Source organism: Amphibalanus amphitrite, unplaced genomic scaffold (genome assembly GCF_019059575.1).
Source record: "Amphibalanus amphitrite isolate SeventyFive unplaced genomic scaffold, NRLGWU_Aamphi_draft 000526F_arrow, whole genome shotgun sequence".
NCBI lineage: Eukaryota > Metazoa > Arthropoda > Thecostraca > Balanomorpha > Balanidae > Amphibalanus > Amphibalanus amphitrite.
Genome location: NW_024882020.1, coordinates 308,768 through 326,576, shown reverse-complemented (window position 1 = coordinate 326,576; position 17,809 = coordinate 308,768). Strand labels below are relative to the sequence as shown.

The 17,809-nt window shown below is 48.7% G+C and overlaps 1 protein-coding gene across 2 annotated transcripts; it reads right to left on the bottom strand.

The window, feature by feature from the left end:
* Positions 1–1,377: 1,377 nt before the first annotated feature.
* Positions 1,378–16,632, bottom strand: LOC122393259 (protein obstructor-E-like). Of its 2 annotated transcripts, XM_043389126.1 has the most exons (6): positions 16,233–16,384; positions 9,976–10,530; positions 3,988–4,182; positions 2,571–2,787; positions 2,102–2,225; positions 1,378–1,876 (listed from the first exon to the last, which is right to left on the bottom strand). In XM_043389126.1, the coding sequence occupies exons 1-5, from the start codon at positions 16,276–16,278 to the stop codon at positions 2,114–2,116; spliced, it is 1,125 nt and encodes a 374-aa protein (XP_043245061.1). In that variant the 5' UTR covers positions 16,279–16,384; the 3' UTR covers positions 1,378–1,876; positions 2,102–2,113. The 2 variants fall into 2 exon arrangements, with proteins under 2 accessions (XP_043245061.1, XP_043245062.1); XM_043389127.1 differs by lacking the exon at positions 3,988–4,182 and adding an exon at positions 3,738–3,929 and having other exon boundaries at positions 1,378–2,225; positions 16,233–16,632.
* Positions 16,633–17,809: the final 1,177 nt, after the last annotated feature.

Genomic DNA, 17,809 nt, shown 5'->3' with positions numbered 1-17,809 from the left:
ACAGATAGACATGACCTTTTCCGGTCAAATCATGAATTTGGATGAGGATCAAAATTTCAAGTCGTCTTGCAGTCATCAAATAATCGGTTTTTCGACGCGCTTCCACGATAAAAGCATGATGCTGGTATAATTGATGACGTGCATCCTTTTTATCAAAGCTATTGGATAAGAAAAAGTTCCAAACATTGTCGGAAAGGTGAAACATATGGGGATTAGCAGTTGACTTAAGTTTAAATCAGAGACTAATTTTGCGAGGGAGAGTTGAAAGAATAATCGTGCGTTTTTACCAGATAGTCTAGCTCCATTGCTCCAGGTTCATCTCTCACGGGACATGGGCCAATTTGGCCAATCTCCAAGAATGTCAAAATGTGACATTTTGTTGTAACAAATGTGAATGTGACATTTTGGTTACCGCTGTTGACCGGACATTTAAAGTAATCAAAAAGATCCACGGTGATCCATCACCATAGTCACGATTTAAAGCTCGGACTGCCTTCGAACGACGCATAGGTACCGCGTTAACCACTGAAGTCCTCCAGGTTTGATAACGTGGCGGATTTGTTGTGATGGCCAGCATAACCCAAAGCATAACCGGCGTTACCGCTGCAACATCTCGCAACCTTGCAACTCCGCTACATCTAGCGACAGCCTGTGACGCAGTCCACGGGCACAGCTCCCCCTCAGGTGTAGCCTACCGTGCAGCTCATAGCCCCGATGGTGATGACAGGCGGTCCAGCCCTTAGCCCAAGCGACGACCGGCGACAGTAGGTACAGCCCTCAGCCCCCTTGGCGGGGGGCTGAGGACGCGACTGGCCGCCCGGAGAGAAAGCAGACGCTCCGCGCCGGCCGTCAAGTTCAAGGCTACCGGCTGACGAGTCCTCTCGAGAATAGAAAGTGCCCGTTGAGACCGCGGACTGACCTGCACGCGGCGTGGGCTGTCGATCTTTGGAGGCCGGAAAAGATCATCGCTACACTGTAACCTATTCGGTGAACGGGGAGAGAGCGCGACGCGCGTGATGCATCCACTCACCGAAACTGACATAAAATTGATTGTTGGAAAGAGTGGCGCACTTAAATTGTGGGAAGAGATATCGAGTAAAAAATAAACAATAATATTGCTTACCAAATCATGTAAGAACGGGACTTTAATTGATTATCTGGGTAGACATGCGATCTAAGGCAGACAAATCATTCTAATAGAAAATTTCACATCTGAGATTTCGCGAGGGTCTTCGCGTAAATGTTCCGCATCGTTTATTCGCTAATGTTCTCATCGTAATTTATGTTCGATCATTCCTTCAACTAAACTTCTCAAATGAAAAATTGTCTTCCCAGCTGGTTCCACCTCTCCCTTCTTTGCGTTGAAAACACTCAAAATATACATACCAACCAATTTTATTCATATATCCCGCTGGAGCGTGAAGGAGTAGCATATATTTCATGCCCATGAACATATGTAAATGAGTTGAAGTCGGTAGGATAGCATTGGTTCCTACGTGAGTGAATAATGAAAAATGAACTCAAATGAGCACCTCGTATTTTTTTTTTAAATAAAATTCATGACTTATTGTGCCCTAAAACGAGCGACATGTCTCCAACGATCCATCATATAATAATTTCTCCGAAATTTGTTTTCCAATGTCTTCGAAAATACACACACATAGGCTCGACTAAGGCACCGTCTGTTTACTAATGTCCGTTGATAATCCTACGGCGCAGTTCTATTAGGTTGTCGTACAGTTCTACAGGACAGCTATGATCTGCCTTGATTGCCCTCTTCTTCCCTCTGTTTTGATGTTGACATGTCACCCTCGGACCTCATTTCGGTCGGCTTCGAACTCGCGAAGTCGCCGTTTATCCCAGCGAGCTCCCGGCCCTGGCTCAGAGCTCAGCTCCCAACCCTAGCTCAAAGCTCAGCCCTGCAGCTTGGCTCGGAGCTCAGCTCCCAGCCCTGGCTCGGAGCTCAGCTCCCCGCCTTGGCTCGGAGCTCAGCCCTACAGTCTGACTCAGAGCTCAGCCCTGCAGCTTGGATAGGAGCTCAGCCCTGCAGCTTGACTCAGAGCTCAGATCCCGGCCCTGACTCAGAGCTCAGCTCCCGGCCCTGGCTCAGAGCTCAGCCCTGCAGCTTGGCTCGGAGCTCGGCCAGCCGGTTAGCCCGCCGCTCCTTCTCGTCACTGTCTCGCTGACGGAAGGCGGCCAGCACCTCCTCAGGGATCGCGTTCTCGCTGAAAAGGAGGCGAAGGATGCATATGTCATGATGGCTGCTGCACACATTTAAAGAGAATAAGCGAAGGCTCTTACTCAATGCTCAAGGGATGATAAACAATAAGCTGAAATTGTACAGAAAGACGGTGCAACTCCCGCGACCTCAAATGAGAATCGCAATTTACATCACTTCCCTTACTCATTTTAATCACAGTTCCAGGCCAAAATTCATCATTGAGACTCAAAATCCTTCTCTATATTCCTTCCGTGTTCTTTTAATCTCCCTTTCCCTGTCTCTCCCTCCTCTCCCCTCCCTCCCTCACCTCTCCACCCTTCCCTCTTCCCCCTCTCCTCCTCTCACTCACCATCCAGGGACCTGCTCGGGCTCGGTGGTGCAGTGCCGTTTGACGGGGTCAAACACAGACGCCTCCGGGCAGCCCTGCAGGCGCGGCGCCACCGTGCCATCCTCCTTGTTGATGCACACGTAGAACTTGGTGCAGTCGCTCGGATGCTGCTCCTTGGTGAACTCGCCCACCTGGTTCTCGGTGAACTCGCGCTGAGGACACTGGAAGCCCAGGTACGCTGCAAGACGTATACACAGAGGTGAGCGCTCAGTAGAGGGTGGGAGAAAAGAAAGGCGCGGAACCTGGTTGCCGGTTAGGGGAATTTCTTAAAAGTGAAGACGTGGGGCAATGAAAATCAGTTTACATTATACCATATCAAAGATTCAAGGTCGTGATGTAAAGTTATAACGATCGGCATTTCATCTATAATATACACCTGTTGACAGCAACATCTAACAGACTATCAAAATTGACAGAAGGTGCAATAGGTGGCGAAGTGTTCGTTTATAAATAGGGTATTACGATCAATAAAAAATGTATTACGATCACTACAAGAGCATGCGTTTGTATTCAATTATTCATGCAAACTAAATCTACATTTATAGCTGCAGAGGAACAAAGTAAAAGCTTCAGGGTTTGTTTAGCATTCATGGGTCAATCACAAATGAACTACTACGGGATCATACTTTTAGTCAACTACTAAGCTACGACACTTTCAAAACTACATATACTTGGGCAATAGTTGAGGATGACAAACTACGACAAAGAGTGGAAAATGAGAACACATAAAAAGTTCAGAACAGAACTACACGCCAGCAAGGACAGCGTAATCGGCAGATCTGTGTTTTTCCTGTGCGACTTCATACAGCTGATCTTAACTCCTTCAGTACCTGTAGCGGCACCTGCGGATAAGAATCACTTGGAACTGCTAAAGTTCGCCGCCAGGTGACACTGAAAGCGGCAGCCAATACCTCTCAGCCTCTCTGGCAAGGATTGCCACTGCAGCGTAGAGAAGCTGTCTAGCGACAGCAGCGCCAGCAACAAAGACAGCAGCAGGAGAGGAGGAGCAACGATGACGGCGGCAATGGCAACGGCAGCAGCAGCAGCAGCGGCAGCTGGTAGCAGCGACATCAGCAGCGGCAGCAGCACCGGAGGCAGCAGCGGAGGAGGCGCGGGGTCCTCCCTTACCCTCTGTACACCCATCCTTCACCACGTCCGGGTAGTCGCACATATGGCTATCTTGGTTCCAGAGCAGGTCGCCGGGACACGTCATATCCCAGGCCTCTCCTTTCACGCAGACCTTGTAGCCCTGACAGGCGGTGTCCGGCAGCGCGTATCGGCCGAACTGACGCGGACAGTCGGCCGTCGCCTTGGCGCTCTCTGCGCAGACCGGGGCGGGTCAGGGGGTCAGAGGGGTCAGAGGGGTCAGCTCGGTTACCTGTGGCGTCACAGCCCGCGACCATGTCGGCAAACTGGCAGCCCAGGGTGTTCTCGTCGAAGGCCAGACCGTCGCTGCAGGCGGACTGGTAGGCGCGGCCGTTGACACAGCGGGTGAAGGAAGCGCAGTTGTCACCGTCGGCTGACCTGAACGTGGTGAACTGGCGCGGGCACTCGTCGGTCGCCTGGGGGTCCTCTGAGGTCATAACATCGCAGGTTAACGGGTGATATAATGTCACAGGTCAGCGAACAATCCTTGGCTGACTGGGGGTCAAGTGAGGTAACAATGTCATATATGTAGTTCAGAGAACATAGGTCAGTGGGGATCTTCTGATTCAAGAATCATTATATAGTTCAGATTAACCCGCGCCCGGCTGGGGGTCCTGGATTTCCACGCCCTGCTGGGGGGGGGGGGTGTTTGAACACCCCCCCCTTGTAACTCGGCTCCTGGGCCACGTAGCGATACGCGGAAGGCGGCGTTCGAAAGAGCGTAAAAAATAATGACGAAATCACTTCGGTCAATTTTTTGGTCAGGTCAAAGGTCAGGTCACCAGAGGTCATTGAAGGCAAAATTTCGCCGATTTCCAGGTCGAATGTCGAAAATTTCCAAGAAGCTAACGCATAACTCGGGAACCAATATAGCTACAGCGCCGCAGAAAAGTGCATTCGATAGCCCTATTAACGCCCTTTCTGAGTAATTCTCTCAGATTTGACCTAACGTCAACGGTTTTGCCTGCAGGGGGCAAAAACTGCAAAAATGGCCGATTTTTTCGGAAACAGTTTTTCTGCAATAACTTTTGACCCAAGCCTTGTACGAGCTTACTTTTACCGGCATCGTGTTCCTCTCGTCAAGACGCATCGAATGAACTATAACTTGACCTTGAAAGGTCAACTTGAAAATTTGACCTCAGGTCAAGGTCATGACCTGACCGGAAAGGGTCATGTTGCATATAAGTCGATCCGTATCGTCGAGCTGAACACATATAAGGCGTTTTCATCGCTCTAGCATGCCTCTATCAAAAGTTATTTGCGAAAAACTGTTAGATACCATTCGTGACCTAAGATGACCTCAGGGCACAAACAAGGGTCACGGACACCATTTTCATATTCAGTGTGTCTAAACCACTTGTAATTCGGTGTTTGGGAGTGCTTATAATGTCTTTTGTCCAAAAGAGGCGCATTTCAATTTTCTCCCATTGACTTATAATGGGGAGGTCGCAAAATTGACCTGACCTTAGGTCATCGATATCAAAATTCTAAGATATACATTTTGTACATGCTATTGCTCTTAGCAGTCGCTGAAAGTTTCAAAGCGATCGGTCACTCGGTGTAGCTATGACAGACATTGAAACTTTTTATGAGGTGAGGTCACTTCAAGTGACCTGGTGACCTGACCTTGAATGACCTTGGTCTGAAATTTTCACAACATGTGTAGAATTGATGTATGATAAGGTGTACCAAAAACGGCGGCGCTCCGTGCCGCCGTTTTTGAGATATTTGCGAAAAACTACAAGGGGGGTGTTCAAACACCCCCCCAGCAGGGCGCGGGTTAAAAGACACTTCTCGGTCTAATAGGTTACCAGTATAACGCCTTTTGGGGCGACTAACGGAGCGAGCGAGAGGGTGGGCCTTGCACGTGCGAAATTGCGAGGGGGTACCTCCAACTGACTTGTGCACGGCACCCTTCTAACCGGTCTCTAGCGATGTGCCAAATTTGGGCACAATCGGCCCAGCCGTTCTCGAGATCTGGAAGCGGCACCCTGCACGTGCGCACGTGCAAAATGGGTCCCAACTGACTTGTGCACGGCACCCTACTAACCGGTCCCTAACTGTGTACCAAATTTGAGCGCAATCGGTCGAGCCGTTCTCGATATCTGGAAACGACCCCTGCACGTGCGCACGTGCAGCAGCGCCCCAACTCTGACACATGGATATGCAGTGCCTAGTGGGTGCCTACGTACATGCCAACTTTCAGCGCAATCGGCCAAGTAGTTACCGAGATATTGCAACAATTACAAAACGGACACCTCTTCGTTTTGCACGTGGCACGTGCTTAAGGGGTCACCCACATGCATCAGGAATAGTCCAATACTTGGTAGAAGGAATGAAGCTACCCTACAAAAATTACCGCGTGTAAATCGTTCAAGTGGTTGCTGAGATATAAGCCTCGCAAAAGCGTGACTACGGCCGGCCAGCCGGCCGCTCATACTCAGAAATTTCCGTTAATCTAAGGAGAGACTACGCTCGCTTCGCTCGCTCCGTAACCAAAGTCAAAAGGCCACAAAGCGTCATGAGCACAAAGGGGTCAATAACACTTTCGATCAGCGGGTATAGGGGTCCTCAGTCTGAAGTGATAACATCACAGACCCGTGGCTTCTCTTCAGCCTGCTGATGAGAGCTCAGGCCAGGCACTGACTGGTCGAAGTGCATCCCTGTGAGATGGCACACTTTGCCACACTTCCTAAAAGGCGGACGTATAATGCGGAACAATGGGAGAAGATTCTAGGCGGAATAATTTTGTGGTGGAAGTGTCAGACCACTGTGATTATCCCCCTCTTCCACATTCCACAACAATCGACAAATTACACTGACGTGTTTCCTCATGGAATTAGCGCTTCACCGTAACAAAGGACGACGCCACACCATCCGGTCCCCAATTACAGCTGTGTGAATCGACCTTGACCTTGCCGCGCCAGTGGCTGCCTGACTACAAGGTGTAAAGGTAGGTGTGTGGGTGGGGTTTTGTGGGTTCATGCATAGTTATGGGCTCACTGAAGGAATCTGAGTGTAATAGCAGACTGAAGACAGGGCATCAAACAAAGGATCCTTGGTTGTTTGATGTTTCCGTGAATAAGAAATCGAGCCTAACGGGAGACTTGTGGAGAACGGAAATGAGGAAACAGGGATAGCGTGAGGACAATGGCACGTCGAAAGCGACTTATGTTATTCCAACGTATTGCTAAGGCTGCAAGAGGCTCTTCTTTTCATGGGAACAGGTTCAAAATCTGGAGATCATCATCATTCATATTCAGGTTAGGCTCTAACAAAACGCGAAATTGAGACATCCAATTGACGGGCAGTGTGCTTGGATTATTCATGAAACTTTGTGTGTATATTTTAGCTCCAGCCTCCAAAGCTGCACAAACGGTCATTGGCCAATATATATTAAAAATGGCGAAAAGCCCGTTATACGATTATCCCGACACATCCAGCTGTAATCTTTCTTATCAATGTCAAGGATTATCCTGATGGTGATATGGTGATGTAATGCGAATTGTCTGCTGTATGTCTAAAAAGTGATTGAATAAATGATCATTTATGCCTACAACGATTAAAAACTAAACAGCAACGTTCTTATATGCATGAACGCATGCACGTAAATGGATTGCAGACCACAGCTTTACATTACATCTTTGTGATATGTTTTTGGCCAATATGTACAAACGCTAAATGTACGCGCGAAAAGCTGAAGACTGTTTGCCTCAAACCGGTACCTGCTGAGCGCTCAGATCCTAAATCCACCGTTTCGTTTTTGGCAAACAGCCACAACAGATCACGGATTTTCGGCTCAGTGTCGGCAGAAAATGAACTTGGTTATTTTCAGCCTGCGAGTGACAAGAGAAAAACACCGACTTCGACTGTAGAAACGTGTCTGACAAACGGTGGCTCAGCAATACTTATCTGACACGGAGTTACCGTTGAAAGCGTGTATTACGAGGATGGTGTCGTGTGCTTGAAGAGCGTGCTCGATGCCTTACTACATTTACGACACGATATAAAAAGCGGTACATATGGCAAACCTTTTTCAAATTATTGATCACTTATAATTTTGTGCATATGAAATTTTCAGCCCCAGATAATGATCCATTTTTCAAGGCTTAGACCCAGACCATGTGTAATAAACCTTGAGGAATCTGTGTAAATAGAATATATCTTAAATAAATCTTAACGAATCAACAGTTAAACCAACAACAAAAAGATGCTCAATCCAGATAAGAGACTTATCATTTGTGCATTACAACAGCCAGTATGTGTCTAACAGTAATGGCAGCCTCCGACTGCCGCCGAATGTCATCGCTCGAAAGTAAAAGTGTAGCCGGTTCTCACGATGGCAGTTGACGCTGCCGTCACCATTATTTACGCCATCTCTTCAGTCCCACCGTCAGTCAGGCGAACTCAGCGTGAAATGAACGAATGACAGTCTGTTCTGTGTCAAATGACGCCATTGTTCGCTCACCCCGAGGTCATTCTATGGGTCTAATTGAACCGGGGAGGTCATGATGACATCTCTGAGCCTCTGATGAGAGTATTGCAAGTCGGTCATATATCAAGTCAGAGGTTACACCCAGCTTTGTTAGTAGTTATGGCATCGTTGAGGCTATCCACATGGCTTTATTCATTTAGCTTATCCTGAGTTACGCTAATAAAAGCGAAACCCTTAACCCACACGGTTACATTCAAGTTTTAGCTGCCAAATCCTCTAAAAATGGCGACCTGTCGTGTCGATAAAAACCGGCTAAAACCGGCTAAGGAGGGTGGGGAGACGGGGTGGAGGAGTGGGCGAGATGGTCGCCTCAGGCGAGACACCCGTCCCACCCGAAGTTGTTAACCTGGCTGACCTTCCCGGTCGCTATGCACATAATCCGCGCGCTGTTCTGATCCGGTCGCCTCATCTCTGGGGTGTCCACACGGCGCGGGAGGCCGGTCTCTTGCGACATCGCACGCCAGCAGTCCGCAGCGCCCAGCGTCTCTCCTTGCGCTCCCCTCCCCTCTCTTCTCGATTATATCTCGGCGTAGTCCACCCCAGCTACTCGGGAGTCGAAGTCTCGGGACTTGGATCTAGATTCCATATCGCTCCAGAGCTCGTTTAGTGGGATTAGTGAATATAGAGAGTATTCAGCATCGTGGGAACATATCTATTATCTACCAATGATAGGGTCTGGTTAATAGGTAGAGCTGATAGCCCTTCGAGGAAGGGTTAAGTAGTTGCGCAATAGTCTCAGTGCCGAGTTTCAAGAGCATGTTGAACACTTGCATGCTCCTACATGCAGTTTTGTTTTTCGTGCCAGCTCTTGAAAAAATAATTTTTGTTCTCAGTTCGGCAGTCAATTGCCTACTATCATGTGGAATATTGCAGAAACGTTCTAACAGGAGGAGGGCCCATTTAATGTTCTGGGTCTTTAGAAGGTTTTTACTCTTTGGTCTGAGTGCCATCTCCGGATCCTAGTGGCGGGTGACGCCGCCGCAGACGGCAAACAGCCTCCCTGCGGCAAGCCCCACCCGAGATAAGCCCGGAGACGGAACTGGCTGCCGTCACCACGTCGCGGTGACAGAGTTATAACCCACTGACTGGTCATCCGCCGAGACGGAACTGCCGCCGCACTCCGCCGCGGTGAAGGAGTTAAAACTCTTCATCTGGCCAGCCCCAGAGTGTGAGTGACCTAAGCACCTCCGGGATCGCGGGACAAGAAAACTGATAGCTCCGCTTCTTTGGCGCTATTTCACACCACTTTTTACCTACTGGTATTGGAGATGGACAGTCAATGGTCTGCCTCTCTCAAGACCTTGGAGTGATGTAGATTTATGGAAAGTAGCCCGTGGTCCAAGGTCCTTCACCTTGAACCAGGAATTATGCAAAGTAGAAGTGATTCATGGCCCCTAATGATAAGAATGCTGGACCGTTTTAATGCTTGCGATAATGTGCGGTGGCCTAGTTAGCGGAATTCTAGAAGAGCTTCATTGAATTGTGGTGCTTATCACTAGGGGTGTTCTGAGAACAGGGATTTAATCACTTGCTAGTGATCACTGATTGAAACATAAAAGATACCGTATTGTCACGCTTCCCGCCTTTCAAAACAGTGTGATATCTATAACAATAACGATGGCACGTGAGCATATGACACCAAATACTCATAGTCTGTCATTAAATCAGCATCACTAAGAACGAAGAGAGACCTCAGTCATCAGTCTGGACTGGAGGAGTACTCACGGAGCCGGCCGGAGCGGGGGCAGCTGGCCTCCACCGGGTAGACGCAGGGGTAGGGTCGCTCCGGGTGGAACAGCAGGCCGTCCGGACAGAGGTGCTCCTTGGCCACGCCGTCCGTGCACTGGAAGTACTTGTCGCACTGCTCGTTGTTGGCGAAGAAGCCGTCCGGCTCGGGACAGTTGAAGTTGACGGTGGGCTCCTGCTTCAGCAGGCTGTTGGAGCTGCTGCGGGAGGCGCTGCCGCCCGTCTGTCCCAGGGAGCTGCGACCCCCGGACGCCCTAGAGTTGGTGGTCACGCGCCGGTTGGAGCCGAACGTGGACCTGCCGAAGCCGCCCGTGTTGGAGGACGTGGACGATGAGGAGGAGACGGTGCGTCCCGAGCTGAAGCCGCCGGCGCGCGAGGACTGGCTGGAGAACTGGCTGGAGCGCTGGCTGCCTCTGCGGCTGTTGAAGCTGGAGCGGGTCTCGGCCGAAGTCCTGGCTCCGGGGGACGAGCTGGAGCTGGTCCTTCGGGAGGAGAACCGGTTGTTGGAGAACTGAGCCTGTGTCTGCACCGCCACTGCAACACAGAACGGCCGGGTGTTAGGAGTTAGACGGGGGTCTTTGAAACGTCTGGATGGGAGTCTCTGAAACGCTACTGGAAGAGGAGGTCCACGCATTTGCAACGCCAGTTCAGAACAGAGGTCACCACGGACCTACCTTTCAGCTAGGCCCCATCGATCCATGAAAAATTAATCAAACTATTTTGAAACTCAATTGGTCAACGGAAGAAACAATGGAATGGAATATGACCTCTGTTCAACCGTTTGACTTACTATACAGGATAAAATGTTTTTATTGTCTTTTTCGTAAAAAAGGTTACTTACACCTTTTTCAAAACACCTTTACAATAATTGAAATGACGTTTGATGCAAGATGCAAGAAGTGCCAACCAGCTTAACATCATTATGTTTCTCCCATCGAGACGCGTCGAATTAATGCCACGCCTCGACGCGGATAAACGTCGACTACACTGAGCATACGAGGGCAGCGCTTTTCGAGGAGCGCTGTGGCCCGAAGGTTTGAACTTTGAATTGTGAAAAACGCCCGCCCGCCGCAAAACGCAAACACCGCAAAACGCACGCCCGAAACGCCAACGCAAAGGTCGCAAAAAATAAACAAACGCCCGCCGCAAACCGCAAATAAAAAAAACGCAAAAACGCCGCAAAACAATAAAACCGCCCGCATCGCACGCCCGCTAACCGCCAACCGAAAACGCCTGAAAATCGCCCGCCCGCCGCCAAAAAAAAAACACCGCAAAAAAACGAAAAAGCGGCCGCCAACCGCAAACAAATTTAACACCGCAAACGACGCAAAAAAAAGAAAACCGCCCGCATCGCCCGCCCGCCCGCCCGGCGCCAAAGACAAACACCGCAAAAAACACAAAACGCCCGCCCGCCGCAAAACGTAAACACCGCAAAACGTGTAAAACGCACGCCCGAAAAGCCAACGCAAACGGCAAAAAAATCACCCGACCGCCGCAAACCACACAGAAAAAAACGCCGAAACGCCGAAAAAATAAAACCGCCCGCACCGCACCGACGCTAACTGCTAACCGAAAACGACTAAAAGTCGCCCGCCAGCCGCCAAACGCAAACACCGCAAATAAGCGCCCGGCCGCAGCAAGATAATAATTTATCAGCGGCTGGCATACCGCTAGGCTGGTCATTTTCACAAATCAAAAAGATATCTGCAAAAATCTCCTAGATGAAAGCGCCCGATTAAAAAACGGATGGCACGTGCGTGTTCCTCGCCCCCAACTTCCTTCAGGTCAATCGTCATTTGGGTCATCTAACGCATTGACGTATCTGCAAAAATCTCCTAGATGAAAGCGCCCGATTAAAAAACGGATGGCACGTGCGTGTTCCTCGCCCCCAACTTCCTTCAGGTCAATCGTCATTTGGGTCATCTAACGCATTGACGACCGGCTGGGTGGAATGAACATTGCGCCAAGAAACGTAAGTATATTGTCAAAAAGAATCCCCAGAATGGTGGATCCCAAAAGTTTGAAACTACCACTTTGGCCCACTGGACGACACCTTAAACAGTTGCCGACCGGATGACACCCATTGTTTGGTCACCCACGCCATAGTATGCATCATGGGTGCGCCGAAATGACCAAAAGTCCCAATTTCCGGTGTGCAGGGTCATTTTCAACGGCACGTGGCACGTGGTTCTGGACTTTTCCGGCCACTTTGCGACATACCCATGGGTAGTGCACCGAATGGTGGTTGATCCGCATGTAAGAAAATGGGGGGTCGTTTGGATCGTTTTCGAGCAATCTGCCGTGGAACGCATTTTTTTCATTTTCCCCATTGGCTTAACACGGGAATTTTTAAAGTCACGTGGCACGTGCACCAGATGGTCCGCGGAGGGGAGACCCATACCAGAACGTAGATCACCTGGCCCACTAGAAATCCTGAAAAAATCAGAATTTTTGGACCAGCCGTTTTCAAGAGCATCAAGTTGTACTGATCTCAGGCAGCTTTTGCCAAATTGTCAGGGAACTCAGATTTGTTTTTCAATAGAAAAACACAATTCTAAAGACTAGTGTTTTAACTATTGACAACAAACCTTCGGTTACATATAGGTTCTTAGAAACCTGGATAAGCACAAAAGACATTTTAGCAGGATATCAACTTTATTCATTGGAGCCGTTTAGCGCTCAGCACGTGGCCGCAGTGACTCTCTTCACCGGTCACAATCGGGTGACTTCCCGTTCTGCGGTCCCCAATTAGAGATGTCAATCGGATACCAACTTTTTGGTATACCGATACCAAACCGATACCAACTTGGTATTTGGTATTTCAATCGTAATGTGTTTGGTATTCTGTTGGTATCATAAGCCCTCACTAATGTATAAGAGGCTAAGAAATCGGTAAAAAGTTGGTATTTCCCTCAGTTTCCCAAGTTGGTTTGGTTTCGGTATTTTCCCGTGGTTTTGGTTGGTATTTGGTTTGGTATCGGTATTCCGATTTTCCGTAATTGACATCACTATCCCCAATCATGGTCGAACGTTCAAGATGCCGTCATCGTATGTCAATGCATGCACAGTGGCTGGCCGAAAATTAACAATTGAGAGAATCAACACAATTATGCGTTTTCCAGACCTGTGTCGCAGGTCATGTGGACTATATAAGCCGTTTTTACGACGGCTATCTGGTACACATTTCGTTCACATTCATGCAGCTTTGGTGCAGATTTGGCGCAGATTTTGTCAAATTAGGTTCACCGTTACCGTTACACTAGGTTCACCGTTACACTAACCGTTACTCTTGTTTTCAAATTATCAGTCATTGTGTTTTATTAGAACACAAATTCGTGTTGTGAAGACATTTGTTGTAAAAGAGATTTGGTGCAAACTTAGCCAAGTTTGGTGCTTTCGCCACATAACCTGTCGTGATACAGCGAGCTGTTAAAAAAAAGAATATGCTAGGACACTGGCAAGCTGTAATGCAAAAAAAAAATAGTCTACCGTATTTTCAGATATCTTTGGTAACTACGAACGACCCTTTTTTAACCCGGCAGTTGCTGGGGTATTTCGCCACCCGCCGTTCGCTGGGGGGGGGGGGGGAGCGTTAAACGCCCCCAGCCGATAACTCGAGAACCAATAGGCGCAGCGAAACGCACGAGGCGGCAAACGAAAGAATGCGACGAGATGCTTCAGATGAGTAGTTACTTTAAAGTTAAATTTCGAGGTCACAGGTCGGGTCAAGGTCAGGTCAAACACCTGAAATCGGGCTTTCAGTAGCATGGACTTCAGGACTTCGCAATGGGCGCCTCTCGTCATAAACTCTGTCAAAACGGTGCACAATCCTTCATATAAGGCCTACAGGCTACAAGAGTGTCAGCTCCATGTAGGGGTCAGTCAAGCATAGGTCAGGGTCAAGGTCAGGTCAACCGGGTAGGCACATATAACCGAAAATCAAAACTGATATTCGCAGCCCGTAACACATGTTTTATGGGTAATTTTGGGTGTAGAACACGATGGTGACATTCATTTTATCATATGTCCGCCGGTACCGTACCATATTTACCATATTTTATTCCGCCGGTCCCGTAGCTCAGTTGGTAGAGCGTTGGACTCCGCGTGGTGAGAGCACGCGTTCCCGGTTATAACAGTCCGGCTTCGAAGCGCGACGGGCGCTCGACATTTATGGGCCTCCTGACAGGTATGGCTGCGGTTGGTGGCAGGCCGTAGCCAGGCGAAGTCAGTGAGGGGACCGGCCGTGCGCGGCTATGTATGTGCGCACGTTAAACTTTGGACTCTAAATTCTGCCATAGAACCGGAATTGCGCGATCGGAGGGTAGAGGGCAGGGTCACCGCAACATGCTTCGCTTACCGGTGGTTCTGTCCTTGTGAATCCTTCCTATCAAAAGGTTCGGACTAAATTTATACAAAAAAATAATAAAAAAAATAAAAAATTGTGTACGTGTTTGGTTCAAAAAGTTCAATTTAAGAAATGCATGTATCATGGTTGTGACTCGTGAAGTAGTCACGAGAAATTGCCAAGATTCAGTTCAAGATTTTGGAAAATGCGGAACGATAATCAATAATCGAAGACAGCCATTTGATTGTTCATGGTATTGGCAGTCTAATGGCGTTTACGGTATGCCTGTATGTCTTTTCTGTGATTTTATATGATTTTTTAACATCGGCCGTTTTGGTCGAAAACTCAGAAATCATGACGTCACTAAAACCTTGATATCTCAAAAAATTCCCTACAGGTGCCCAAATTTTGGCGAGCCTGCGGCGCGCCGTTTGTATGCTATGGCACGGCGAAAAAAGTGGGGGCGTTTAACGCCCCCCCCCCCCCAGCTCGCGGGTTAACAATATTTAAACCATTGAATGATCTTGATTACGATTGTAACGGTGCATTGCAATCGAATTGCAAAGTACCGCTGCAATTGCAAGTTGCAACTTTGGCATTGGCCATCTCTTTGGTCCTCTCTTTGACCATTAGAATGATATCTTGTGTGCTTACGTAATCGCGTACCAAACGTCGATTTAAAGCAAACAAAATGTGTTTGAAGTGGGACTTAGCCTCAAGACGAAGACAAATGCAATTATGAGATATTCAGGGACTTCGTAGATTACTAAATGATCTGGTCAGTTGCGAGTAAAAATTGCAACACGGTTGCTCAATATATGATGGCCGGGGCTCTATGGCTGCGGGCTTTTAACAGTTCTCAAGGGATGGGCGCATGCCGACCATCAAGCAACATATGACCACACAGAGCAACTAGGCCGGGATGCACGGTTGAATATTGATGAGCCCATGCCTTCATATGTCAGCCGACTACATATCGCTCGATTGGTATGTGAAATGAAGCCGTCGAAGGTTTCTGAAATGATTGCTGTATTCGTATAGGCATTCATAAACTTTACAGCATATAAAATCAAATGCTTCCATCAGAATATGAGAGACGTTTGCGTCTCCATCAACCTAAGGTCAACATGCAAATCATCTTGGCTAGCTTTGCTGAGCAAAGCAAATGCTTTTATCGCAGGCACTACATGTAGAATTAGATGCCGAATGCGAGTATCACGATTATCATTATCATATCACGTGTATCATTATCATCACGAGTGACGAGTATCACGATATTTTATAGCCCACCTAATTATTACATCATAATATATGTATGCAGATCAAGAATAGCACTGAATACGTATCGCGCTATTCAGCAATCCGCCTTATCGAAAGTACATACCTACCACTTTCCGTAAATTATGTTTGGTGGCCACGGCTGGCCGGTGAACTACATTTTTGCCCTGCCCAGGGCTGCGGAGTCGAGGTCGGAGTCGGAGTCGGAGTCGGTTGGAGTCGACAGTTCTCACCGGAGTTGGAGTTGGAGTCGGAGTCTATTTAGGATGAATCAGATCCGGAGTCGGAGTCAGAGTTAGCGAAAAATCCATCGACTCCGCAGACCTGGCAGGGCTGCGGAGTCGGGAGTCGGATTTGGAGTCACTGAAAATCCATCGATACCGCAGCCCTGGCCCTGCTTACCTCAAACAATTTCTAACCGTGAAGGAAAATATATCTAATCGTTAAGCAAATCACAGCTTTTAAGATCTCGAAAAAAAATCAAGTATGGGTTTTTGAACACATTTACATAACGCTTTTACTTTAATTTCACAGAATACCACGGGGACTGCAGCTGAGTTTTTTTTTGCAGTTAAAAATGATAAACCTCAGCTGACCTCGTCTGGGTACTCACCGGCGGCGCAACAGAGCGCGATCAGGGCTAGACGACACGAGGCCATGGCGAAGTGAACGGCTCGGCGACCACCGATCGTATGCCGGACGGTGGCGGCCGGCGGCCCGGCGCGGCCCCGGCCCCGGCCCGCCGCCCCGGGCGGGAGACGATCCGCCGCGGACGGCGGCCGAGTCAAGGCGAACCGGCCGCCGCCGCCACCACCCGCTCTCCCGGTATCTGTCGACCCCCTCACCCACACAACCCCTCACCCACAACCCCGTGTCTGTGATCTATGTCCCGCGGAGCTCTGTCAAATACCTGTCGAGCCGATATTCACTTTTATTCATTCGCGTTATAGAACTTCTGTAGGAATTCGTTTACATATGTATATCTAATCTTATTCACACCTTTCTTTCTTTCTTTCTTTCTTTCTTTCTTTCTTTCTTTCTTTCTTTCTTTCTTTCTTTCTTTCTTTCTTTCTTTCTTTCTTTCTTTCTTTCTTTCTTTCTTTCTTTTTTTCTTTCTTTCTTTCTTTCTTTCTTTCTCTCTCTCTCTCTCTCTCCTCTCTCTCTCTCTCTCTCTCTCTCTCTCTCTCTCTTTCTCACCCTTTCTCTCTCGCTCTCCCAATGCCGCTCACCACTGCACTGCACTGCTCGGTTGCTCCAGTCCCCTATCTTCCCTCCATCGTGAGCGCGCCGGTCTGTGGACCACATTCATCCCATTGTGTCCACCATATAGCACAGCTCTCCGGCTGAGCGGCATTGCAACACGCCGCTCAAGCGACACGCAGAGCCGATGGCGGCGGCGGCGGCGGCGGCGGCGGCGGCGGGGGCGGGGGCGGCGTGAGCTCTTCTGGCGGGAATGGCCGGTATGCCAGTGCTTCGTCACGATGTGCGGGGCGGGTGCGGCAGCCGAAACCGCGGAGCCCAGAGTCGTGAGGTCGTGGTTGCGGCAGCGCGAGGGAGGGATCTGATGAATAGGTGTGTGACACACCAGATGATCGGAAGAGCCAGTGATGATTGGCTGGGTTGCTGGAATTGGATGGATGAATGGGATAGCAAGATCATTACATTCAAAGTATAGATATGATATGAGAGCGACAATAAGTTGTTATTAGCCGTTTTTACGGCGGGCTATCCGGCGAGCGCACCTAATTTGACCAAATCTACACCTAATCTCTTTTACAGCAAATAGCTTTATTTTATGAATTTATTTCAGTGTTTAATGATGTTTCAGATGATGCTCTCTGATAATATGACAACACATGCATATAAGCAATTAGTACAACCCTAGCTGATAGCTACACATGACACATGAACCTAATTTGACCAAATCTTCACCGAATGGCTGCACCAGATGTGCACTAAATGTGTACCAGATGGCCGACGTGAAAACGGCTATTGTCCAAAATTGGTGTGTTGGGCGATATAACCCCGTGCATGGCTGCGAAACACTACAAGCCATGCCACAGTTTGTCGTTTTCCAGCCGCAGGGCTTCCAATCACAACCCCGCCCCCACGGCTGTCCGCATTTTGAGAAGACGGTGTACGAGTTGTAGTTAGGGCTAAGAAGCAGATTACGAGTATTCGAATTATTTT

What these genes read in the sequence shown, in the direction of transcription:
- LOC122393259 (XM_043389126.1), bottom strand. Translation starts at nt 16,278, where the DNA reads ATGGCCTCGTGTCGTCTAGCCCTGATCGCGCTCTGTTGCGCCGCCG. An exon ending in CGCGGGCTGTGACGCCACAG is followed by an intron (nt 2,788 to 3,987) that starts GTAACCGAGCTG and finishes TACGTCTTGCAG; the next exon opens with CGTACCTGGGCTTCCAGTGT. An exon ending in CCCGAGCAGGTCCCTGGATG is followed by an intron (nt 2,226 to 2,570) that starts GTGAGTGAGAGG and finishes CCTCCTTTTCAG; the next exon opens with CGAGAACGCGATCCCTGAGG.